Raw genomic sequence first — 26,868 nt, 5'->3', positions numbered from 1 at the left:
TTTCAACAGTTTCCGGTGTTATGTTGTTTGTTGTGTTTTTTTTTCTTTCTATAAGACCTGAATGTATATTGACCTGGTTACCATGACAACTAACATAACAGCAAACGAAAACCCGCGTGCACATCTACACATGGTCCTCAACATTGCTGTTAAGCTTCAATGAAGTTTATTTAGTAGTTAAGAAGTAGTTATTTGAAAATACTCTTCTTGTGATAGACAGACAGACACAGACCGACAGGCAAGTCAATTCAATGTACCCCCTCAAGGATGGGGAATGGGGTAGAGCAATGTTTTGAGTTGATTATATTTTCAAAAAGCATACTTGATAATTCCAAACTTTGTTCAATGTGTCTGGTCGAACGTTAAAAAATATGAAACCATTGTGGGAAAAGACCGATTTAATATACTTATTTACTATTTATGTGTATAGCCATCCTCGATACTCCAGGGGTTCCGATCACTTACGATCTCTACACCCCTGGACTATCTCATAGTAAAACTGGAGACAACAGAACAGGTTATTTAGTCATTTGGTGTACATCAAAAGAGCCGTATAACGGTACACTGTGGTTGACTGTGTGGCTTTGATGTAAGGCGTCGGTTTCTCTGTAGTCTTCAAAGGAAATCTTTGCTGGCCTGTGATTGGTCAAATGTTTTCCGCTGAGCTGCCTTCAATTTCACTATGAGATAGTCCAGGGGTGTAGAGATCGTAAGTGATCGGAACCCCTGGAGTATCGAGGATGGTGTATAGCTAATATCATGACTGTTATCTAATTTGCCCTCAGTTTTTCCTAAGATGTTTATTTTGGCGATATTATGTAAAATATCCTTTAAAAGTATTACAAAACATCCCGCTTTACATAAATAGCATACCTAACGCTAAAACAATAGGGATTAAAATCGTGATCTACTTTTAAACTTGAAATTCGTTCTGGTTGACAAAGGAGGTATTATTGCATATTAGACCATATGAACCTTTGACCCCACCGCATGGTCAAAATATTGACACCATCATTCTTACGAAGAAGATGACTTACTTGACATTTTGGTATATGGTGTCAAGCGTCATTTAGAAATATCCACGAAAACCCCAAAATACGACATTAACCACCAGGCATGACTCTTTACACCTGAACAATTCTCCAATACAAGATATGAAATAATCCATAAATTGATGGCGACAAACTGTGAAACTTTGGACATGCCACTCTCATAGATATACGTGCATATAAACAAAACTTAAAATGCCTTTTTTGCATGAAAACATGTGAACTCTGACCCCTTTACATAATATTTATTTCCACCAAGGCTTTGGATACTGCTAATGACACCCTACTACAGTGGTTTCGCTGCAATAAAGTTACTTCGTTTTAACCAAGAAAATGTGACGTCATAACATTCCTGACGGTCGGGCTGTCCGTATGAGTATACGTCATATTAAGTATCTCGAAACTCCTGCGTTGCTTCTGATATCACATTACAAAAACAGCATTAGGCAAGCTTCTTATAGGGCGCATGATATAGTCGAACCAGAAAATTACTTGATAATTGAATGATCCTGTCTTTAATGTCATCTACTGGGGAAGTACAACGAAATGAGGGAAAGATGGAAGGTAAGAGTGATGATGAACTACAATATCAATGAACAGCACAATGCAAAATACATTTTTCTATAGGGAGTTACTTGTTTCCTGTTCTATATTTGCATCATTAATATAAGTGACTGCTACAAACATGACACCTATGCGGACATCTATGGCGAAATGACGTACAGGTCACTTGAGGAACATAATGTATGATTAACTACGATCGTTTTAACACTATTGTTAATTACAATCTTAAGTGACAGGCGATTCAAATGGACGGCTTAGTCAAGGTAAAAACACTCAGTCTTAATCATAAGCGTTTAATCGTGAATGCAAAAATTACCTAATAATTATTCCATGTTATGAATCACTAAGGATGTATTCTTCTGAGGTTTCAGTCCCGTTGAAGTCTCGTTTCGATAAAGATCAAAGGAGTTATGAGATTTTTAAATACAATTTATCAATACCTGTAGCAAGTTGCCAGTTTCAAATTTTTCAAAAAATAGAATTTCTATTTTTAGTAGATTTTTTTATACGGGGATTTTAAGAAATGGTCCATTTGGCGGCCAGTTTGAAACTGTCTTTTTTCGCTTTGAGTAGAGTCACAGTTTTACCATTATTTACTGAAATTGTTTTTACCTACATCATCACTGCACCAGCATTTTTAGCTGTATCAAGCAAATGTTTGCTTTAAATCTTTACTGCGTTCGTGGTAATTGAAATATTGAGTATAAATGTGTGAAATGATACATTTTTTGTCACACTGTTTTTACATTTAATGGTAATTTGAGAACTTTTATTTTAAACTCTGAATGCTGAAAAATGACAAATATTCAAATGGGGCAAAACTTTTAGCACACGGACCTCCCATTTTTTTCTGCCTAATATGGAAAGAACAACCTCTTCCCTACTGATATGGAAAATATTAACAAAAGTTTAATACCAGAACTTTTTCTATCCAGGGTTTAAATCGACAAAAATGTTTGAAAATGGAGCATTTTGTAGCTCATAATTAAGGGGTAGGAGTAGCATATGATGTGATTCTGAGAATAAAAATCGGTCTTATTAATCAAAAATTGTATATTTTTAAAGAAGATTACTGGAAAATAAATTCTACTAACATCTATACATATCAAACACCTTATTAGGAAATTATGGCTTTAGTTTCTTGTGTATATGGTCAAAACGACAATATTCCCATTAAATCCAATATTTTGTCTTTTATGGTATGAACTCCAATTTCAAAAAATCTATATGAGAAAACAAGATTAATACAAGAAAATTTTGACTTTTCAGGGGAGTACATTCTTAATTTTACTTTTCGAGAAAAGCGACTGTATTTGTTTATTGGTTGCTGTTCCATTACAAGCGGAGCTCCATGTTAACCATGGTAAGGTGAAATGGATTGTGACAAACGATTGTCAATTTTTTGGGTCAAACGTTTACATGATGATACCTAATAGAGATGCAAGAGGACGCAAGCAATTATAGTATGCATAATGTACTAATGGCATCACAAACTGCGTCGAAATACAATAAATGACTTGTTTGTACATATCTCGGAAAAAACATTAATTTACTTGTCGAGGAATAAAAAAAATGTAAATTAAAACCAAAACAAAAATGTGGCATCCTAAAACTGAGTCAGCAATGACAATGCAATCAGATTCACTTCATAATTGTGTAACAGGAATGAGTCGCATTGGCTGAGTAGTAAATACATATAGCACCCCCCCCCCCCCCCCAAAATCGGTTTACCAAGTAATGACTAAAGTCTGGTAATTTTTCTATGGTACTCCAGATTTCATCCGCCTTAGTACGTCTCTAATTGTTACGAGAACAGCCAACTGAATCATTTTATATAGACCATAGTCTTAAGGTTTGTTAAAGTTTTGTAATCTAAAACAAAGGTATATTAGTTAGCTTTTGTGTTTCAATAATTAAAGTCTAGGTTCTCATATAACACTAGATAGTAAAAACAAGCGTTTTGGTCCTTCAGCTCAAACTCCAACCAGGGTAGCCATGTTGAAATCAGGCGCATTTTGCACGAAACTAATGCTGAAATTTTAATGTTTTTACCTATTCCTAATAAAAAATTGATATTTTGAACCTAAATCTCAATTTGAATTTCCAAATTCATATCATAGTTATCTAGGAATAATTACCTGCCAGAAAACATTTCTACTTTTAAAATTTATAATTAGCCAGCCAATCAGCGGCCGGATTAAAATTATATCCTGGGTTACAGGGGCCATTTCGAAGGTCTTTTTTCATTGATTTGGTTGTTCCCTATATAGGACACGAGACATATAGAACAGAACTACTATAGAAGAGAACACGATAACAAATATATATCCATTATAAATATAAAGTAGACTTTTTACATTTTATTGCCGAGAATTGCCAACAGATCATATAAGGACGTGTCAGGTTTGTTTGTGGTGGAAAGCTGGAGCCTGAATAAAAATAAATAGCGCAAAAATTACAATTTTTTCATACATTTATTTTGAAACAACTTTACTATCAATGTAATCCAGATGAAACATAAGCATTTAAATATATTTAGTAGTGATTGCAGAAATGGTCCGCCGAAGATGCGAAAGGATAATGTCTAGACTGTGTGATACGGTTGTCTCCCGTTTCGATTCAAAATGGAGACTCACCGTAACGTGATGGGAACGGAAAGGCTCTAGTAGTTTATGTAGCCTGTAGCCTTGATACAGGTTACACAACTGATTAAAGGTAAACCAATACTCATTGAATTTTATATAGTATTTCTTATCGCTGTTTATGCTTCATCATTTGTTTGTAACCGAGACGTTGTAACGTAGTTTCGACACACGTCACACAGAGACATGGCATATTTTATTTGTCTTCGATAGGTAATGTTGCTGACTTGAATGATACACAAGAGTCAGAAAAACGAGAGTTCATAAAAATGCTTTTAAAATTGTATAAATCTGTCCGTAATATTTGCACTTTTTAACCACCGCTGTTTAGATCTATGCTAGTAGGAACCTACACGTACGCCTTCTTAGGCAAAAGTAGGTCTAGATAAAATAGTTTCTTGCGCGAAAACCGATGTTAAGATACCCAAGTATATACCCAAGTTCATTAGCAAATGAAACCGGATTTTTTTAAGTAGTTGCATTGAGTCCAATTTCAGTGAAAAGTGACATATTACTTGATAACACAAAATACGTTTAAACGTACAATTTCATTGCTTTTCCAAAGGATTTTGCTACCGGACCTGCATATGGAACATGGCGTTGTCATAGTGTATGAAGAAAAATAATCTGCCAGTCAGAAAGTCGGATTTAGTATGAAAACAAAAAGTTAATTAAAATAGTATATTATTACGCAGTAATACCATAGCAATACCATATAATTCATTACGATAACGGTTGCTGATAAAGTTTTTGGTGTTATAATATGTTTGTAATTTCAAAAACAAAGAACAATTGTCATGAATGACAATAACGGTGTCTCCAACCGGATCATATTCGAACTTTTACACTTGATATTTTTTCAAAGTCTCAAAATATTAATTTTCATTGAAATCGTATTATATGTAAATGTCGAAACAATGGCGACAATATTGATTGACTGGTCGACAAATGAAGGCCGGTACCATGTCAACTGATCCAACATCTATGCTGATCTAAATGACCAGTGAACCCGACCCGGTTGCCTACGGGTTCCGTATTGACACTATTTTGCAACCCGGTTATATAAAGTGTCATTAAGATTTGTGTAATAGTTTTTGAGGAATGTGTCAGACCAAATCATGGAGCATGGGAAAAAAGACATAGAAATCCTCCGATTTTTGTTAGAAATTCACATATGCTTACGAATGATATGTCTCAACTTTCCACCGAAATATGTCCACAGGTTGAAGTATCTGTTGTCAAGGTAAGCATCGATATCATTACATGTCACACTATTATCCCTCTGCTTACAAACTTACAAGATTAAACTGTCATGTGTTGCCAACCCCATCGAGCGGGTTTCCACAGGATACTCCGGTTTTCTCTCGCTCTAGGGCCCTCATGAGTTCTTTTTTCCAATAAATTTAAGGTAAGGTTGGCACGCTACATCGATTTACTAATCAACATAGCGTGACACAGGTATGATCGACGACATCGCCTTACCACAATCCTAACCAATTGTCACCATTCACAGTGTCAGTTAAAAAAGTAGTCGCAAATTTACTTTCCCTTTCCGACGGAAATTATGTCATTTTGTATTCAAATCTATAAGCCACATTGATTAACAACTATTCATTAGTTTAGATCTAGCATAATGAACGAAAGGTGCAATCTTTCCTTTTCCGACGGAAATAATGTATTCGTTTCCTCAAAAGCCACATTAATTAACAACTCTTAACAAGTTGAAAAATGAGATAACGAATTTTCTTCGTAAATATATGCCAATTATAAACATGATGATTAATTCTTGACAGATGTCACTGTGATTTCATTCACTAATGGCTAAATACAGACATAATAAGGATGGTCATGGTTCTTCCTGAAATAATCCAAAAGAATCTGTAAGTCGAAATGTGACCCTATTTCTTGCACCGTATATAATTCACACTAGAAAGCCTCTAACATAGTGCTTTGTTAGACTAATCAAGTCAGTATTCCTAATTAATTTACATATAGAAAAAATCCCATCTTATGTATTCTTATATATATATAAGCATTTATCAATTGAATTCAATGTTTGCGACTGTCAATGCTTTATCAGTTTGAACATCAGACATGGTTAGGATTTCCTGTCTGTGTCGAAATTATTATAAAGCTGATAAAAACAACAATAGCTCGCATCCCTATTGTAAGAAAATCACTCAAGCGTGACTACTTGCCTATGTGTTACTTGGTGTTCCAAGGTGATAGTCTTGTGACGTAGGCCGTGCGCGTGATCAATCACAGTCCTCATATCTCTTAAGGAAGCGTTTTATCCATTGGCTCACCTGTGCTTACCTGTGCGGCCTCTGTAATTAATCATCATGCTGTAATGTTGTTACTGTACGTCAGAGCATGCACGTATAGACCAGTATATCGTGTGGTTTGACGAAGCCGGGACAAAACAGAACGTTATATATAGCAGTGTGGGAGCACATGGAGACAGTTATCACAAAGATTTCGTCAACAAAAGTAGTGCAGACTTCGTTTTAGTTTTTGTGACATTATGGACACAAAATTACGTACCGTTTTTATAGGCATTTTTCTAACAATAATTACAGGTAAGTTAATTTTTATCCCTATAAACAATTGATAATATACACTAATATACACAATACATTAAGCATATTAGTTTTGACATATCAAACAACATCAACAGGTGAATGTACAACACAAACCTCCAGAGAAAATTTCTTCACATGAAAGTTCCTCGGCGTGGTTTAACGTGAATACGATGGTGGTTTGTAATAACTAGTATACCAAGGACATTGCTGTATTGTGAATCACATGATCACCAGTACCAGTTACATAAGTAACATTTCCACTGTCACAATATACCAATCACTGTTGACGTACTTATCTTTTTGCTGTCATGTTTTAGCGGATATGAAAGAAACGTTAAATAATTATTTCTTAATAGTGGTATAAATTAGCACATTTCGATGGTTTGCTAGCAGAAATACTCGTTTACAAGATGTCGCGCTTCAATGTAAAACTACCACTAAGATTAGTACGTTTGCAGTATCTTGTTTCGTATTAACTGATTTTACATCTTGCATATCATGCTTGACATGTTGTCCCATTCACGATCGGTTAGACAAAATATTGATGCGATAACGACACTGATAAAAAACGCGATATGTTAAATTTGGGGAATTTGTGTTGATTCCCGAATTGAGAGAAATTAAAACCCTCCAAATATTAAGTAGACAAGGGACGATGTCGTTTCAAAAACACTTTAGCAGCTACGGTAATCTAATGGTAAGGCAAGATTTTGCAAGGGATTTCTAAAGTTGGAGTACTTTGTAGAAAACCAACGGTAACTACTGATTGGTAACTTGGACAATATTGTGAAATGTTCTCGCCTATTATTTGCCACACTGTTGTTATAACCTTTTTGTCTCATATTTAATTCTTCGTGTAATCCATGATTTTTTGTTCACAATAACTTAGCATTATCGAATGGCTAAATATGTTATTTCATCTTCAAATATATAGAAAATGAGCAATACACGAAGCAAGTCGTATACAAATACATTCAAATCGTTAGCTCTTTTGGTTCTCAAATCGATATATTTTCTAAATGTTGCAAATTATAGTTAAACCATACAACCATACACGTTTTTGAGTATGCTATTATGTTTTTGTTGCGCTATGCTATTTATTTGCATAAATTACTCTTACATGAATACATCATATTATTCCAATAACCACAGCAAATACCGAACTCTTCTCTGAGGACTATATCTGATTTTAATCCAAATTGAACTTTTTGATCACTCCCGCGCGTCAATATTTTTTCCGTTATTACCGTTTTAGTTTTCCAAATTGACGCGGCAAGCAATATGATGTTGTGACTTGATTTAACAGATTGTGCTTACGCTTTTAAATCTTTTTGATAATTTAAATTCCTGTCCTTTGTATTTGTTTACATGTTATGATTGATTTGGTTTGATCATTTTTGTACTGATACCTGTTGCTATTTCGTATATGTATATCGTTTTATCGTAAGGACCACAATGTCCCACAAGTGGTAGGGTGCTTTGTGTCCAATCCCTACTTCAGATAGTTCCCGGGTACCGGCAGAAGATCGTTGTATTTTCTTCGGGTACTACGACTTTATCTGCCACCAAAAACAGACACGCTTTTAAAATACCCTTGCATTTAGTGAGACTAAAACAATATTTTCTACATAAATATTCAGTTTTATTTGTAAATATCCCCCCCTTCTACGGGATCAACAGCAATCGTTCATGACTGTTTCACTCTGGTGCACTCATATGCCCTTATCTGTGTTAATTGTATTAATTAATCTTGCGTCACACAGGTGTTTCTACTCCTACATATAACCTACACCATCTGACAACTTGTTATAATTACAATTTTCCCATAAATAGGCATTAAAACACATGACATCGTCGTCTATATATTAACGTATACTGGATCCTTGTAACAAGGTTATGTTACATGTGAAACATTTGTCATACTCACGAATCAAGAAGAGCTTTCGATGTTATTCATCACCCAAGGTTACCAACATTTTGAGAATTACCAAACTTTCAATGCATAGATTGTACATTGTAAGTTGACGAGTATAGATAATAACTCAATACAATTTTTTGCAGTACAGCCATAAATCATTATATTTACATCTATTCCGTCTTTGTATATTACAGATTTAGCTCCCTTGCGAATAGGTATCGATTGTTACGTCATTATTTTGTGAGCGTAATTTACGTCGTTTTCTCCGAAACGTATGACGTTACGCTCGCAAACACATGATGTCACAATCAATACCTACCCGCAAGTGCAGAAAACTCTGTAATATGCAATTTCGGAAAATTGAAGTGAAATTAGTACATAAGGTCAGGCCATGAAGCCAACTTGTCGTCTAAAATTTCTTTTCACATTTTCTCAGTGTTATTAGTAATTATGAAGTTATTTATGCAGGTATGTTGCCGCCTACATAAGACACTAAATCACCAATTTCACAGTAATGTTTGTAAGGCATCTGAAGCCATTTGAATGATTTCACTACTTTCTTCATCAAACCTTATGATTTCTAATAGATTACTGAAGAAAAAATAGGCTGTCAAAATGTCTGCCCAGTTACGACACATATTACTTTAAGGCTAATCAGAGGAAATACGTTTTTATTGTAATCACATCACCTAAATTACATGAGTTTGCGCCACAGCTTATATAAGTATACTCCATAAGTGATATCTTGATATTGGGAATTGGGCCGCGGTGGCTGATTGGTTAAAATGTCTCGACATATCACCACAAGCCCTCCATCTCTGGATCGCGAGTTCGAATCCCATGCGAAGCAGTTTCCAGGTACTGACCGCTGGACCGGTGGTTTTATCCCGGGTACTCCGACTTTCTTCTGCCAACAATCCTGGCACGTCTTTACATAGCCTTGGCTGCTAATAGGACGTTAAACAAATGAAAACCAAAAAAAAAGATAAAAATATATTTGGAATATTCATGATCGACAGTAGCAACAACGTATTATTTATTTCCAACAGCCGATTAGACGCATTGAATCAAAACCCTATCATATAGCAATATAAATTTAATGATAATGTGCATGTATATTATCTTTTTGAATTCTTTTCACCATAACATTTGCAAGTCTATTTTAATGGAAATTCATATATATAAAAAAAAACCCGGATACGTGTCTTCGTTTAACACTATCTATTTTGAATTTTACTTCGCTAAGCAATTCATAATTTTGATAATAGTATAGATGAGTTCCCACTCTTTCGTTTGAACAACTTAGTTGTCATTCCTTCCTGCTTGTGTTATTCTGTTGTATTTTTACAAATGCTTTGGGGAAATCAACGTTCCAAAGAATTCGCTCCAAACACACAGTTACTGTGATATCATTTTTAGATATTTTGAATTTGCATTTGCCTTGTGAATTTATAATCTGGAAATATGATAGAAGATAAGCAGTGACATGGATTACCTTTAAGTTTTCATTCTATGGTAAATGCTTCATTCTTCTATATTTTCATTTAAATGAACGTAAAAAATATGTTTTGCGGTGAACACAGTATAGGTACTTTATTTTAACTCAACGCTAAAGAACGTCATTAACTCATCATAATATGTATATCATAATTATGCTTTGTTATGCAATGATCTATAAGTGTCGTTCACTATTTCCCAATAGTTGTATAATATGCAAATTACATTAGTTTGCGAAGGGCAATTTATTGATAAGTGTCACAAGTTATATGAATTGGTTTCGATAATATATACGAAACATCAGCTCCCATATGTTGTTGACCGCGACATTTGATACATTACGTATATAAAATATCTAATGTATTTTGTCTTCCTGTGGGTAATAATTGCCATTGAAACATGATACATATTTACATAAAGTAAATAGATTATTGTTTAAATACCATGAATCATTGTTGACGCATGTGTCCCATTTTATTGCTTCCATGACGCATTAGCAAAACTACTTTTCATTGGTCTATGTCTATACAAAGTCACAGAAACCATGTGTTTATTATATCAGCCTCAGGCAAAACAATAGGTAAGACATCTATATAATACACACTGATAAATATATGTTGATAGCTGCTGCGGTATAGATGCCAATCCCCAGCCAGACCTTCGCCAAAGATATAACTAATAGTTTATTGTACAGTGAAGTATCTTCCGGAAGTATCTGCTGAATCAAATACATACCCTTAACAGTGTATTAGAAAAAAGACTCGTAATAAAATATTTTTTTTATTCACATCTCACATCTAAGTAAAACACGTTTCCTATCATTTTTTATGTATCGTACAGGTTTATTTAGTTGAATGTTTTGTGAGTGTTTTGCAATTTCATTCTAACGAACCTGTAATGCAAACGATAAAATGCTTTTGAACTGTTGAATCCAATCGTGACATTGGCTTGTGTTCAGAAGTCTAAAATCGTCTACATTCATCCAAGTGTCCTCCATAATTGCTTCACAAATATGTGACTGCATTTTCATAAACATATCGCTTCGAGAACACTCTGGTAACCATGGTTGCAACATTTTTTTCGTTTTTTCGTTGTCAAACTACTCCTTATATTGACTATATTCCTGACCTTACTATGGGCATGTTATCCACAGTTTTCAGTGAAACATTGACTAAACTATGATCATATAAAGTAGGTCAGAATGACTCATTTACATATGCGATACTTAAAAATATCTAAATACAAGAATGCATATTGAAATTGGTTACATTTCATTTTTTTCATGTATATAACAATTGCGCAAAAAAATCAAAATTACCTCACAAATGCATTCTTAAGCAGATATATGAAACATAGCTTCCGTTTAAGTATAAATTTTGCTTGTTTTTTCAGATTGTGTATTTTCCCAAACAGTAAACAGCACAGGTATGTTCAATATGATTTGTCTTCTTTCAATTGAAAATATTGATAATAACGATGTGCACGTAGTGCTTTGAAAATTGCAAAAAATATCGTATCAGTACATATTGCTGGCTCAATTCCTGTTCAAATGAACTTTATACCTGTTTTATTTCATGGAGACATGTACAGTGTACATTACAAGAACAAAACTAAAATGAATATGACAATGTGATAACAATAACTAGTGCACTTATGCATAGTCCTTTTCATTTTGTTGGTATATCGCAATATTTATAAGACGTCTATTTCATGTTTGAACAGTATTGAAGCCAATACCGATCTGGTTCCACCTTCTGTTTACGAAGACTGTTGTTATTTTAGAGATGTTATATGTAGTACCTTACCCCATGAATTATTTTATCATTATCATTTTATAGGTTGTGTATCATCAAACTGGCGGAAACGATTAAAAACTTGTTATATGAAACACTGTGGCGCAAATCCAGGGACATGTGTATCCAGCCTAGGCACACCCGTGTGCAGGTAAGGAGGCCCTTCATTGAATTAATAGAGTTTTACATGAGTTTGGCAAGTGGACAGGGATATCCCAACCCGAGTTAAAGATTTTGACCGATCCACCCGAGGCTTGCCGAGGGTTGATGGCCAAAATCTTTCACAAGGGATGAGATAGCCATGATCGCAAAAAAAACTGAACCGCATAGTCGATATGTAATAATACGCGAGACTATAGTATCCATTTACCCATGAAAAAAACAGAACACTAATTAGGGTTGTGTTGGTCTAAAATAGATTATATACTGAATGCTTTCGAAGTCTTATTAATTCTAGATATAATTTGTAAGATCAAACCCCATTTTATCAATATTCTATACCTAATAACTGAAATATGACAGTTTTAAAAGTTTTTATATGTAATAAATATGTTGTGTTTATACTAAAATGTTAAATTTCTTATCTATATATCTATGTACTTTGTGTTGCCTAAAGGACTTATATTTGTCATTTCTGTTGTTCAATATCTTTATTTACTTTCTTTAATACAAGTTGTTGAAATTGTAAATTGTAGACGGGTGAAGAACAACTGCAATGTGTGTGTAAAGAGGTGGTTTGTTGGGAACCAAGTCGTCGAATGCGAGAGGACCACAGCTACGAGAGGTAAAATAAGCATAGTCAAATTCAACAAGGGAGAAATAGATAATCAGCTTGAACACTTACATGGCAATGCAGGCAATTTATTACATGTTTAATCTATTCACCACTGAATATAAATTTGGGTTCTTCTAATTCAGAGAATAGATTGGACCGTTATGAAATTTTAGGAATGAAAGAGTAAATCGAACCGTCCTGATAACTGTTGTGAATTTATTGAAGATTTCAAATAGATACGTTACATCTGTACGAATCTACATGCAGTTCTTTTAAAATGCGGAATTAAAATTTGGATCAGATTAGTTTGTTTGAAATATGAATAATATAAATATTAAAGAATACTTTCCAATCGTAATACCGGAAACTGATCAGTTGAAACAGGCAAAAGTCAAATTCCAATATATAAAACAAACCACTAGTTCTTTGAAAGAGACAATTAAAAATGATGTTATATAATGAAATTAAAAAAAAAAAATTTGGCATTCAACTTCTGTCATTAAATTATGTCAACGTTGATTACATATATCAGTTATCGATATACAACTAATGTGAAATACACAACTTTGTGAAGAAGTAGTATTAATAACATCGCAAATAAAATTTCCATTTATATTTTACATGCGTAAGGTTGAATCTTCCTTTACACACAGCTATCATTGTATAAATTTGCTCTAATAACTAAGTATTGTTTTGCTTTGCGGATATATACCTATACATATATACTGTTTTATCGACAGATTGCCCTCCAAATGTCATGCTCAGAAATTGTCCCACCAATCTTTGTAACTCCGGATGTCCAGATGCACAATTCAATGGGGTGTCTTGTCGGTAAGATATCTTTTCCTTTTTAAACAATAATATAAACATCTCCGAAGTAATATTTGCAATATGTTCTAATCAATATATATTTAATCCAAAGATTAAAATATAACCTAGGGACCAACAGTCGTCTATATTAGTTATCTTAGCTCTTTCACATCAATGTAACAATTTCTTATTATTCCAAGCAGACAGAAAATTGATAGAATATAAATAATAAAGACTTTGCTTTATCCAACAATCATTTATAAATTTACATATAAATACGACTCATTGGAACTTTGTTTGATTTGTAGAATGTTTACTTTGTTTATACTGGTAATGTCAGACTAATAGAAAAGGAAACACAGAGTTCACAATCTTTATATAAATTATATGTTTATTTCATATTTACGTTTCTTATATAAAGGATATAAAATATTCGTTTAATACTAATATTTTATTTCAGAGTCAACACATGTGGAGAATGCCGACCGGAATATTTTGTAGATGGACAGTGGTTGATGTGTCCTTCACAACCATGTGAGTTATTGATAGAAACAAATATCACAATTATAATGAAAAAATACCACAGAAATGAACAAAATTTCACAATGATAATGAAAATACCACAGCAATAAACAAAATCTCGAAATGATAATGAAAATACCACAGCAATAAACAAAAATTCACTGCGATAACGAAAATACCACAGCAATAAACAAAATCTTACAATGATAATGAAAATACCACAGAAATAAACAAAATCTCACAATGATAATGAAAATACCACAACAATAAACGAAATCTTACAATGATACTGAAAATACCACAGCAATAAACAAAATCTTACAATGATAATGAAAATACCACAGAAATAAACAAAATCTCACAATGATAATGAAAATACCACAGCAATAAACGAAATCTTACAATGATAATGAAAATACCACAGCAATAAACATAATCTTACAGTGATAATGAAAATACCACAGCAATAAACAAAATCTTACAATGATAATGAAAATACCACAGCAATAAACGAAATCTCACAGCGATAACGAAAATACCACAGCAATAAACGAAATCTTACGATGATAATGAAAATACCACAGCAATAAACAAAATCTCACAATGATAATGAAAATACCACAGCAATAAACAAAAATTCACTGCGATAACGAAAATACCACAGCAATAAACAAAATCTTACAATGATAATGAAAATACCACAGAAATAAGCAAAATCTCACAATGATAATGAAAATACCACAGCATTAAACGAAATCTTACAATGATACTGAAAATACCACAGCAATAAACAAAATCTCACAATGATAATTTAAATACCACAGAAATAAACATAATCTCACAATGATAATGAAAATACTACAGCAATAAACGAAATCTTACAATGATAATGAAAATACCACAGCAATAAACATAATCTTACAGTGATAATGAAAATACCACAGCAATAAACAAAATCTTACAATGATAATGAAAATACCACAGCAATAAACGAAATCTCACAGCGATAACGAAAATACCACAGCAATAAACAAAATCTCACAATGATAATGAAAATACTACAGCAATAAACAAAATTCACTGCGAAAACGAAAATACCACTGCAATAAACAAAATCTTACAACGACAATGAAAATACCACAGCAATAAACAAAATCTCAAAACAAGAATGCAAATCTTATAACGATAATGAAAATACCAAAGCAATAAACAAAATTTCACAGCAACAATGGAAATACCACAGCAATAAACAAAATATTACAACGACAACGCACATACCACAACAATAAACAAATTTTCACAGCGATAACGACAATACAACAGCAGTAAACAACATCTCACACTTTAACGAAAATACCACAACAGTAAACAAAATTTTACAACGACAACGAAATGACCACAGCAATAAACAAAATCTTTCAACGACAACGAAAATACCACAGCAATAACGAAAATACCACAGCAATAACGAAAATACCAAAGCAATAAACAAAATCTCACAATGATAACGAAAATACCACAGCAATAAACAAAATATCACAACAAGAATGCAAATCTTATAACAAAAAGAAAATACCACACCAATAAACGAATTCTCATAATGATAATGAAAATACAACAGAAATTAACAAAATCTGACAATGTTAATGAAAATAACACAGCAATAAACACAATTTCACAATGATAATGAAAATAACACAGCAATAAACACAATTTCACAACGATAATGAAAATACCACATCAATTAACAAGATTTAACAACGATAATGAAAATATCACAGCAATAAACAAAATCTAACAATGATAATGAAAATACCATAGCAATACATACAATCTAGCAACGATAATGAAAATATCACAGAAATTAACAAACACAAGTTTCAAAACGATATTAAGACTCCTAAAACGAAAGTAAACTTGATGGCATGGTTGTGATAATATTACTAATCAAAATAAAAAAAATAACTTGAAAAAATAACTCTATTTCTTAACATTCATTATTTGATTGATTTGCACTAATTAAATTGTACACGTATTGACAATCATTAAACAGACAAGTAAGAATTAAAAAATACCGTAAATATGTTATAATGTGTTATGCAGATATTACACAAAATTTAGATTGTCTTCTAAATATACCGATAAACGGTTTAAAATGGGAGTACAGTCTATATTCGTATTCAGTCAATCCTTATCATTCAATCTCTTCTAGTGAAATTCGTATTTTGTATAAGGTTTATTTTTCTATAAAATCATTGCGGCGTTGCTCAGCCAATCCGCGACGTCGTTACAAACACGATGACGCTATTTGTGACGTAATGAGATGAAAACATATTATTGTAAGCCAATGAAAAATGATCGTTACAATCAGGATAGAATTATAGTCCTATATATACACATGTCTGTTTTAGTGACTCCAATGGATTCAATGAATGATCTGACTGGATTATCATTTTTCCATCCGGAGGTAGCTGGAGCAGTGATGACAGGAAATTCAGCATCATCTTCATCATCCACAGCAGCCGGGAGGCGGCAAGCTTCAGCTGGGCGGATGCGAGAACCTAGCGTACCAGCAATCGCAGCATCTGTCGCCGGATCCAATACATTCCGATCGGCAGGACCGGGGGATGTTTCTGAACCCAGTATCTGTCCACGTGGTGTGTCGCCACGAAACTGTCCTAATATGTGTACTGGCATGTCTTGTGAAAATTACCCAGAGGCAGAATGCAGGTAATGTATCAAATACATGCTTAATGTTTGTTTATTCAGTACAATACGTAAAAATGTAAAATAATAGTTTCATCTTTTTTTATTTTTTGACGAGGATATGATTTGCCACTTGCTACTCAGGTTATCAGTATTGCTTGTAAAATCTTTCATTTTCACTGTCCATCTAATTTTCAACTGCAAGTGATGTTGAGATGACTACTATATGACAAAAGCCTTCGAAGATCTTAAGCTATTAGATTGCATTGGGGTAGTGTATTCCAATGTTTGCTTTTCGCCGAAGATATAATTTATAGTTAGTATCATCAACGCTGGGATTGTACTATCCCAATTCTAGATTCCATTTTTGTGTGATGAACATAACAGTAAGCGTGTTTTACATTTTCAGAGTAAACAACTGTGGTAGTTGCACCGCTGAATTCTTCGTCGGAGAATTGAGAGTAAACTGCAGAGGCCAAAGTGAGTAAGACAATTGTACTAAAAATTAAAATTATATTCGGACGTGTTGTACTAGTTTCTGGTTGACTGAAGCTGCAAACCATTGCCTTCTTACAACATGGAAAAAAACGAATGTGATATACTCTCCCCAGTCATATTGCTTACTTAACCAGGTTGATAACCCGCTGTATCCGCCTGAAAACGGGTCGATATTTGTATAATAGTCAAAACAACTACAAACTGTAGTAGTAGAGGGATAATGCACAGTCAAACACTAATTGCATGCTCTAAAGACTACTCTACTCTATCATCAATAATCAACTACGTCTAATCCCGCTAAAGATTTGAACTGACTGGCGATGTATTTATAAATCAGTTACCCACACTGTACTCATCAATCTCTCCCAGGGTTCATTGTGGTCCCCACATTTACCTCTGTCAACGACTCACGAACTGACTGTCTGTTTACCTCGTGTCACATGATATTGCGTCATGACGATTGTTTAATACATTGCGCCCCTTTATATATGACGTCACATTGATTGTTTTTGAAATGGCGGACGTCGTGTGCAAAACGTGACTATTTACTTAAAAGTAAATATAGTGTATCCAGAAAAGAATCCATTATTGCTTGGTTTGATATTGAATGTTCAAATTACATAATGTCAGAACAGTCGTTTACATGAATATTATACAGAAGGGAACTGACAGAAAAAAAATGTATTAAAAAATAGTATGCGTCCGAAATACATTTTTTCTAGAATCTTAAAAGTTTCGCTGGGCCGTTTACAGGGGTGGAATTGTGGGGTCCGCAATGCATCCTGGGAGAGATTGTGTGTACTCATATCGACTATATTTCACAATTGGTAACGATGTATTTCTTCGATATTTCAGAATGCAGACCTGGAGTGCAGTATTGGTTCAACTGTGATTCCTGTGCTTACAACTACTGTCATAACCACCCAACTGCACAGTGCAGGTAAATCTACTTTCATTTAGGAAAAAATGAGGACAGATACAGCATCAAAGTATAACGTCTACTAAGTCATTACTTTTTTAATTGCGAATTAATTGGGGTTAGCACTGCTAAAAGTTTGGATTGTATCCTTAGCTAGTTAAGCCTTTAAAGATCTGATTGGTTAAAAAATAAAAATTCATATTTCGTGCGATGTCATATTATTTGTTATAATTCATGTTATATTCTTTCAACAGAATGGATGCATGTGGAAAATGCAAATCAACATTTTGGCTGAGTAACAAGAAAGTTTCCTGTGTGGCACAAAACATAATAGATCGTGAGTAAGCTTAACAACATATACAGTGGGTTTTTTGTGCTTTTAAGTTGAACCTTAATCTTGAAACTCAGATGTCACACATATATGGTTATATACTGTATAGTGCTTTAATTAAATATATATATTTCGTGGTTTACTATAAGGGATATTTTTTGCGATTCCACGATTCTTATAACTCGTAATTATAAACGATGATGTTATTCCTGTGTACGCCAATACGTTTATGAATATTTCGATGATGTTTAAAACTCACGGAAAAGAGTGAAAAAGAGAATATACTTAAAAGAAAATAAACCGCCTATGTAACCTAAATAATAGACTGGTTCCCTTCCCTTAGTTCTCTGCTCTCCGCCAGGCTGCGCTACGCTTAAAAGAAAATAAACCTATGTAACCTAAATAATATTTGTAAATCAATAATTTATGACTATTTATGGTATAATATGGAAAGTTTACATTATAATTTCAAAATGCTTTCGGATAATTCCGATCTACAGATGGTATAACATTTTAATGGAGTGAAATTCACATAATGTTTGACATACTCCCTGCTATGATAGCATCCACCACCCTTACATATATATCTTTTGTATTCCGTTGCAGCTTGTCCAAATCCACAGGATTCTAGATATGTATGTAATTATACGGTTTGCCGCTTCGATACCTGCCCCAAGAATTCTTCAGTAAGCTGTGTGTAAGTAGTTGTCATTATTAAATAGTTGTCTATATTTAGAAGCTTAATGTATTCGATAATAACTAACGTCTCCAGTAGAATGCTGTGAAATATATAATAAATGTTGGCATAGTTAACATAATGTTGTTCTATTATAAGATATAGTCATATTATCTCTATAAATATTGAATGTTTATTTGTATTTATAAACATTATAATTGCAGAGTTGACAACTGCGGAGGATGCAGACCACGATACATGCACAAAGCCACGTTTGAGGATGCCAAATGTCCAGGGTACTGGAACAAATACAACCAGGGAGCAAGCCATATTGCTACAGCGGAAGAGATTGGAAGGGCCAGGGCAGAAAGGGAACGACAATTACGAGATGCCCAGATTATAATTGGTACTCAAACTGCAGGTTTCGAAACATCTCCGGGAAGATCTTCATCGCCCCCGATTTCTGGAAGTAGACAAGAAGGACAAATAGGAAGTATTGATTTGTCAAATATTGGATCTGTACCTCAGATTCAACAACCACCAGGGAACCGACGAGAAAATCCTATGGATTTACTTTCCCAATTAAATAATCAAATAAGGGGGAGCACAGACGCTTCTGATCCGATACAACCTACTCTACTTCAAACCCGAAGGACATCCAGGCCAGATGCATCTTCAGGACAAACTCAAGGCGTACGAAGGAATCGTCCGAGGACGCGGTCATCTGCAGACAGTTTGCCAATTGTAAATAATTCACCTCCACTCAGTAATGAACCTTCAGTGCAGAATAGTAGAGGGTCTTCCACGAGTTTTTCCTCGCCACCAAGAAGACAGTCAGAAATTCCATCTCTTCCTTTGAATAGCCCAATAGATACAGCTCAGAGAGTCCGTCCCGTAGCTCCTGTCGATCTACTTATTGTACGCACAGAACTTGTTCCTGCAATCGACCATGGAGTTTCTGGTTCATCACCTATCGTCCAAGGCCAACCTAACATCCTACCTAGTCAGGTGCAAGAACCAGCTCTCCCTAATAGGCCACTACGAGACAATGTACAAGCTGAATCTGTGATAGATTCTTTAATACAAAATTTAGATAAAGCTATCCGACGAGCTCATCCACCAAATGCACGAAGACCATCCTCTTCCGGTAGGTCAGTAGACCCACTTATACAGTCATCCATGAATAGCCCTCAATCTTCGGGTGCCCTACGGGAACAGACGTCGGTAGTTTCTTCAAAGCAACGACCTTTGAAACCCTTAGTTGAAAAAAGTGTTTCACAAACACCACAGAAATCCCATGGCTTAGTTAAGAAAAGACAGGGAGCTAAAAAAGAGCTAGCCAGTACTAAATCTAGAAAGCAGTTAGACAGACCCAAAAAGGGCAAAACTGAGAAGAAAACAGAACCTGTTAAGAAAGCGCCAACTAAATCGCAACCCAAAAGAGTGACATTTCAGTCTCTTATGTTTCCAACCGAATTGTTCAGTTTATTTCAAACTTTAGGAGGGGGTAATGCTGTTGCCATTCCAAGACAAATGCAAGAGACATCCACTACAAAGACTTAAATTATCGGTTAAATGTTCAACATAAAAATGAATTATTCTACAAATAATATCGTACATGTTCCCCATGGATGACTCTACTAGTATAGCATTGTGTAAGAAAATGATTAAATTACTTCCAGTTATGTTTTATCGGTGTAATTAGCCAAAACCACATCTGATAGACGCAATTACGCAATTTTATCTCATTTCGTATGATTCCAATATCACGTTTATTTTTCTTCTAATGTAATATTGTAAAAAGTACATGCACAAGTAGTCTATTACGCATCATATGTTTTTTCATTTCGTCAATTTCATTTTAGTCACACCATTGACAATATTACGCTATATAACACGTTTTTTTTCTTCAGACTTTGTCAGTTTAGAAATATGACGTTCAATACATTTCATAGTTTAAACTCATTGATCACGATGAACTATTCAGAATATGAATGGATAAATATATTTATGTTGTTTTACATTTAATTAACGTATCGTTAGAAATACATGTACGGTGGTACATTATCAGGACAATATATAGCTAATTGTTTCATTTTCTCTTACACATACAAAGTAAATATAAAGAAATGTACATGTATATGGAATTTCACAAATGGGCGCAATGATATTATACCATTTATAAAATGACATTTTCATGTATGTACTGAAATCCTTTCTTTGCAATGATTGCCTTTGAATCTAATTCAAATAGCTAATTCATACCCGATCCATTATAATGTTAAAAGCGTTTGCATCAATGTTTGAAATTATTTATGTAAAACTTCCTTCATAGAAACAAAATATTTTTTTTTTCTTTAACGTATGCTGGAAAAAGGGTGTTTGTTGAAAAAATACGACTTAAACAGTCACCCAATTAAAGGCATTTCTAATTCGGACTTTTAACATTAAACATTTTAGTGTTGCTGGAGTTGTCAATTTAATTAAATTATTATGAAATTATTAATGATCATTTGTATGACATTCATACCTAACCATATAATGTTTCCCTGTGCTATTTTGATTCCCTTCCCCCATCCCGCTTTTTGTAATTTCTTCTCAATATATTTATCAAAATGATGCATATTCCATACGTTTTGTATATGTGTTTTGTTCTCTATTATAATTAGCTGGGTATTCGTGCAATTCTGTCTTGTACTTATGTTTTTGTCTGATCAATGTGTATGACTAGTTACTATTAATATCTGCCAGTAATTCAGTGCTATCCACCTGGTTCCACTGCCGAGAGTTTTTAAGACCGATTCAAAATTCATTATAAACCATTTCTATATGATCACACGTTTGAATTATGGAATAAGCTAGGAATTGTTTATACCCTACAATAAACTTATATCTGATGATGTGTAAATTTAAAAAAAATCACTTAATTTACTTTTTGTTTCTATGACAATAATTGTTAATCTAGTGCCAAAAGAGTGATGTTCAATATGGTGTAATCTAACCACGGTTACCTTGGTAACATATAGGTTCGTACCAATGTCTAAATCGGTCACATATTCGTTAAAGTTGGTGTTAATTACCATCTAACTTAGTCATATATCTTACGTTTTTAATCGTCTCAACATAAGTCGTGATGTGAGTATTTACTTTGTTATCCAACGCTGTACAGTGCGCTTTTCCGTATCCAATATCTTTATTTCAGAATTGTTCTAATTTCATTTTCATCTTTTATGTTCATTCACCATCATAATAATACATTTCTTAAATAAACAGAATAACTGAATAAGCATGTTGTTTTCTAATTCATTTCGGTTATACATTTCTGTAATGTCTTATATAGCAATCACTTAAATATTCCAAAAATCCTGACTTTTAATCCAAATACATTAAAATCCATATCAGCGTTAGTTGTACTGTAAAAATGCTGTCTTTCGAGGGTGAATTATTTTGCGAATATCTCGAACAAGGAAAATTCGAGAAAAAATACCACTTGGGACAGTTGCCAGGTATTGACCGCTGGTCGCTGTTTTTTCTCCAGGTACTTCGGCTTTCCTCCATCAACAACCTGACACATCTTTTCATGAACCTGGCTGTTAATAGGACGCTAAACTAAAAAAAAAATCCGCGAAAATATATGTTCACGAATGGTCTCCTGCATTAATTTTTATCTTCGCGAATATATTTTGAAATAAAAATCGCGAAAATCTATTTACCGCGAAATAAAGTTGGTTTACAGTATGCTTATTCATGTAAACAACATTGAATCTGCAAAATGTATAAAAAAACAAATCTTGTTTCAAGAAATGTTCCTAATTATATTTTGAATTACAATGTAGAGCATAACCTATAGTCGGATATGCTCACGAGGAACTATGTTCGTAACTTCGCGAGACTTTGTTATTGTCTCAAAAAATGGTCAGCGAAATATTAAGAAATGGATTAATTTTATTTACATGTATTGCTAAATCTCAAAAATTAAAACCGCTAAAATTAAAATTCCAGGAAAACGTAGGTATAATGTCATAAATTTGAAAACTGCTACAGACACGCAGCTACTGACTTAATATTTACGTTAAGATAGATAAGAAAAAGCATTTAAACAAAGAACAATAAGATCACACTGAAACCGCAAACCATTTCGACGAAACGTAAAATGGAAATGACAAACAAGTGTACATTACAATGTATTCTGTTTGCTGGAGCATAACGTGAAAAAGGGGGTTTAACCCGAAATTACGTAAAACGAAATACAATTGACACATCACTTCTCATTGAATATTCTGTTACTCGATCATGTTGATGTATAGTAAACTATATCAAACGCATTTGAACTTGAATAAATTTGCATATGTTATTTATTTACTGATCTATCAGAATATATCTTATAATTCAGTCGGGAAATTATGCGGAGGTTGGTGCATTCCTTAAATCTTTGCAATTTAAAGTTTATTTCGAAATATTTCAACATATATTAAATTATTTTATCACTTTTTTGTTCAAGTATGAAATGCAGTGAAATGAAATACTTTGACTTTTCATTTTCTTGTGTTTTATGTTTCACTAAAAAGACATTTATCATAAAGTTTTTTAGTGACAATTATAGTCCATGATATACATGTATATGCATAGATTGAGAAAATAACAAATCCTTACACAAAATTGTACAAATTCAACGAATTGTGAAAAACCACAATACGTCACATATTAATTATGTTGCTGTCTGCGGGCTGGCTATTTCAGATGCGTAGTTCATAGATACAAGGTCAGTGAGTGCAGTAGTTGGGGACGGGCCGTCCCAATATCTTACAACGAACCCTCCTCTTCTGAGTCACGAGTTTGAAACCAGTGTGTGGCAGGTGCCTGGTACTGACAGTAGGTCGGTGGTTTTACGTTTAGTATACCTCCAAAACATGGCACGAGCCTGACTGTTAATAGGAAGTTACATAAACGCTAACATTTAACAGTACGTAAAAGTCGACAAAACATATGTACCATGCGCAAAACATATAGTGTTTTATAGTATGGAACACATGGTTGGCAGCTGTTCGCGTAATCATGAATTACAAAGAAGGTTGTTCAACTTATAATAACGTTGATTTTGGTGTTTTCGGTTTCCGATATTAAATAAGACCATGATTCAAATACTAGTACTTTATTTACGGATTGAATCTTGTTCTTGTCCAAAGACAAAAGAAAGTAGCCTGACATTAGAGTACAACTATAATGTAATTAACACAATTTTAATTAACAAAACAGAGAAAAAATTGGGAAAATTTTACAAAATTGTCATACATTTGGTTTAGAAACAAATATCTGATCCGTGTGATCCATGTGAAACATAGTTTTAAAAGAAATCGCAAAGATCGTCTGCCGAAGTGGTAATGTCTAAACAGAGTGATACGGTTGTGTTCTGCTGCGATTGGAAATATAGATATAGAGATTTATCGTAATGTGATGGAATGGTGTTGTTCTGATGAGATATGTAATCTTTAGTCAATTTTCAACAGACTAAATCTCTTGACTGCTCATCTTCTGCGTCATCCTTTTTTGAACGGAGACGTTCTGACGTTGCTTCAACACAGAGGCGTGCCAATTGCATTCTTCTTCTTCTTCAGCACCGAAGTGCTGCTTGACTTAGACAATAGATATGGGCCAGTATAAACTGTAAACAATTATGGACACATTCAAAGTATAGACTTTTCTGATTAGATAGACCTACAACCCCCAATTCAACAAATAGACACACGCCCTACTGTATCATTCGACGCGAGCAAGATATCAATGCTATTTTTTTCAAAAGATAAAGAAATAAAAACTATGTTTAAAGTTCTTAATATTGTAGAAATCTTTACGTGATGTTTGCGCTAGTAAGTAGCCATACCTTAGATCTAGTTGAAAGTTGCGCGAAGACCGTTATCAGTCAAGTCAAGTTCATGAATATGGTTTGTTAAGTAGTTTTAGTGATTTCAACTTCAGTAGAAGTCAATATGTCCATTGATGTTTATTAATCCGATTTCATTCATTCGCTTGTATTAAAGTAAAAAGATCAGGTTCATTTTTATGATATAATCTCTGTCTAAACATTCTGGAACAAGGGAGGCAAATCAAATTTGGTTCCTAGTATGAAGTCGGAAACCAGCATTTATACTTTCTTCTAAGAATAAACGTCTAATCAGATAAAAAGGGAGATAATAGTGATATACTTAACAGTCCAAGTAAGTGAGAGAAATCAGCAATGACTTTAAAGACAGTTTTAGTTTTTATTAAATGTCGTTTACCATATGACAAAAATCTATATGTCTATACGGAGAAAGACAACAAATCGATGCCATCATCAATTTCCTGACTGATACAGTGTGCAGCATTTATGTGAATTGAAGTGTTTGTTAGTGTGGATTAATCTATTAAAAATTATTCAGTGCACAGTTTCATGAACATAAACTGGTAATGTGTTTTTATTCAGTCGAAAAGTATGTAATTTGTATTTAAAATCAACGTATATCCAAAACACTACATTATAGTACTTGTAATACTTAAGCGATAAAAAAAAATAAAAATTCAAATAACAACAAAAAAAGACAAAAAGGAAGACCATCTTAAGTAAACAAAGCTTTGACTAATCTATAAATGATGTTTACACTGATGAGACAGTTATTTTCTCATTAGGTTTTTTTTCAATGATATAAAAATTACCAGTATATTTATGATTTGTGCTCTGAATATATCTTCTTTCTTAAATCTACAATGTCCGGTCAGTTCCTACAGGTTTTGTAGTCCATTCCTCATGACGTCTGTTTTGATGGAGGTCAACATAAATATGACACATTCCTGCCGTTTGACTATCTTTTGATTTCTTACAGGTGATATACTGTATATATATATATAATATATATATATTTTATCTATTATGGCCTGGTTGAGAGGTCACTAGTGCCTCATAGTATTGTCGAGGGCACTATCCTATCACGAGACAATACTATGAGGCAATAGTGCCCTCTCAAACAGGCCATAATGGGTTTAGTACATCACCCTCACATGAGACCCGTTTTCATGTCATCGTAACAGAAGCACCTCAAACGACGCCTCGCAACGCTATCTCCATTTCCACACCACGCTGTTACATTAAAAGTACAACATATGAAATGTTGCAGAAATATGTGTTTCTTTAAAACGGGATTAAGCTTCATGAAGATTAAAAGTAGATAAATATTGAACATAAGTGAACTATTTTCTGTAGAAAAGCAGCATTTGCTTCCATCCCCGCACACAACAGCCTGTCCGCCATTTTGACGTCTTGGTCGAAGCGCAACCCTATAATGACGCCATATAATGGTGACGTCACCATTAATTTTGCGCCACTTCAATAGTGCCCGCTTGCCCGGGCATTATTGCGAATAGTACCCATCTGTGTAGCCAATCAGAATCCAGCATTCTGTCACGTGGTGTACTAAATATATATATATATATATAGGGTCAAAGAAGTAATATCAACAGGATTTTCCAGATGGCACGGGATCCAATCAAACGTAAGTCTGTTGGATACGAATTACTTCAAATGGTTAATATGGGACAAGGAAGTAATTCCT

At 33.8% G+C, this 26,868-nt stretch overlaps 1 protein-coding gene across 1 annotated transcript; it reads left to right on the top strand.

Moving 5' to 3' along the window:
- Positions 1 to 6,611: 6,611 nt before the first annotated feature.
- LOC138306172 (uncharacterized) lies at positions 6,612 to 22,568 on the top strand. Its single transcript, XM_069246563.1, has 12 exons — positions 6,612 to 6,834; positions 11,645 to 11,677; positions 12,091 to 12,196; positions 12,741 to 12,829; positions 13,561 to 13,651; positions 14,091 to 14,164; positions 16,564 to 16,882; positions 17,268 to 17,338; positions 18,212 to 18,296; positions 18,530 to 18,612; positions 19,213 to 19,303; positions 19,507 to 22,568. Exons 1-12 carry the CDS (start codon positions 6,780 to 6,782, stop codon positions 20,843 to 20,845), a joined length of 2,436 nt encoding a protein of 811 aa, XP_069102664.1. The 5' UTR covers positions 6,612 to 6,779; the 3' UTR covers positions 20,846 to 22,568.
- The last annotated feature ends 4,300 nt before the right edge of the window (positions 22,569 to 26,868 follow it).

This window comes from Argopecten irradians, chromosome 13 (assembly GCF_041381155.1).
Source record: "Argopecten irradians isolate NY chromosome 13, Ai_NY, whole genome shotgun sequence".
Classification (NCBI taxonomy): domain Eukaryota; kingdom Metazoa; phylum Mollusca; class Bivalvia; order Pectinida; family Pectinidae; genus Argopecten; species Argopecten irradians.
This window is presented reverse-complemented; position numbering and strand designations above follow the sequence as displayed.

Bases quoted from the DNA above. Each gene is read 5' to 3' on its own strand.
- LOC138306172 (XM_069246563.1), top strand. From the start codon at position 6,780: ATGGACACAAAATTACGTACCGTTTTTATAGGCATTTTTCTAACAATA. The intron at 14,165-16,563 runs GTGAGTTATTGA...TGTCTGTTTTAG, and splicing joins GATGTGTCCTTCACAACCAT to TGACTCCAATGGATTCAATG. The intron at 16,883-17,267 runs GTAATGTATCAA...TTACATTTTCAG, and splicing joins TACCCAGAGGCAGAATGCAG to AGTAAACAACTGTGGTAGTT.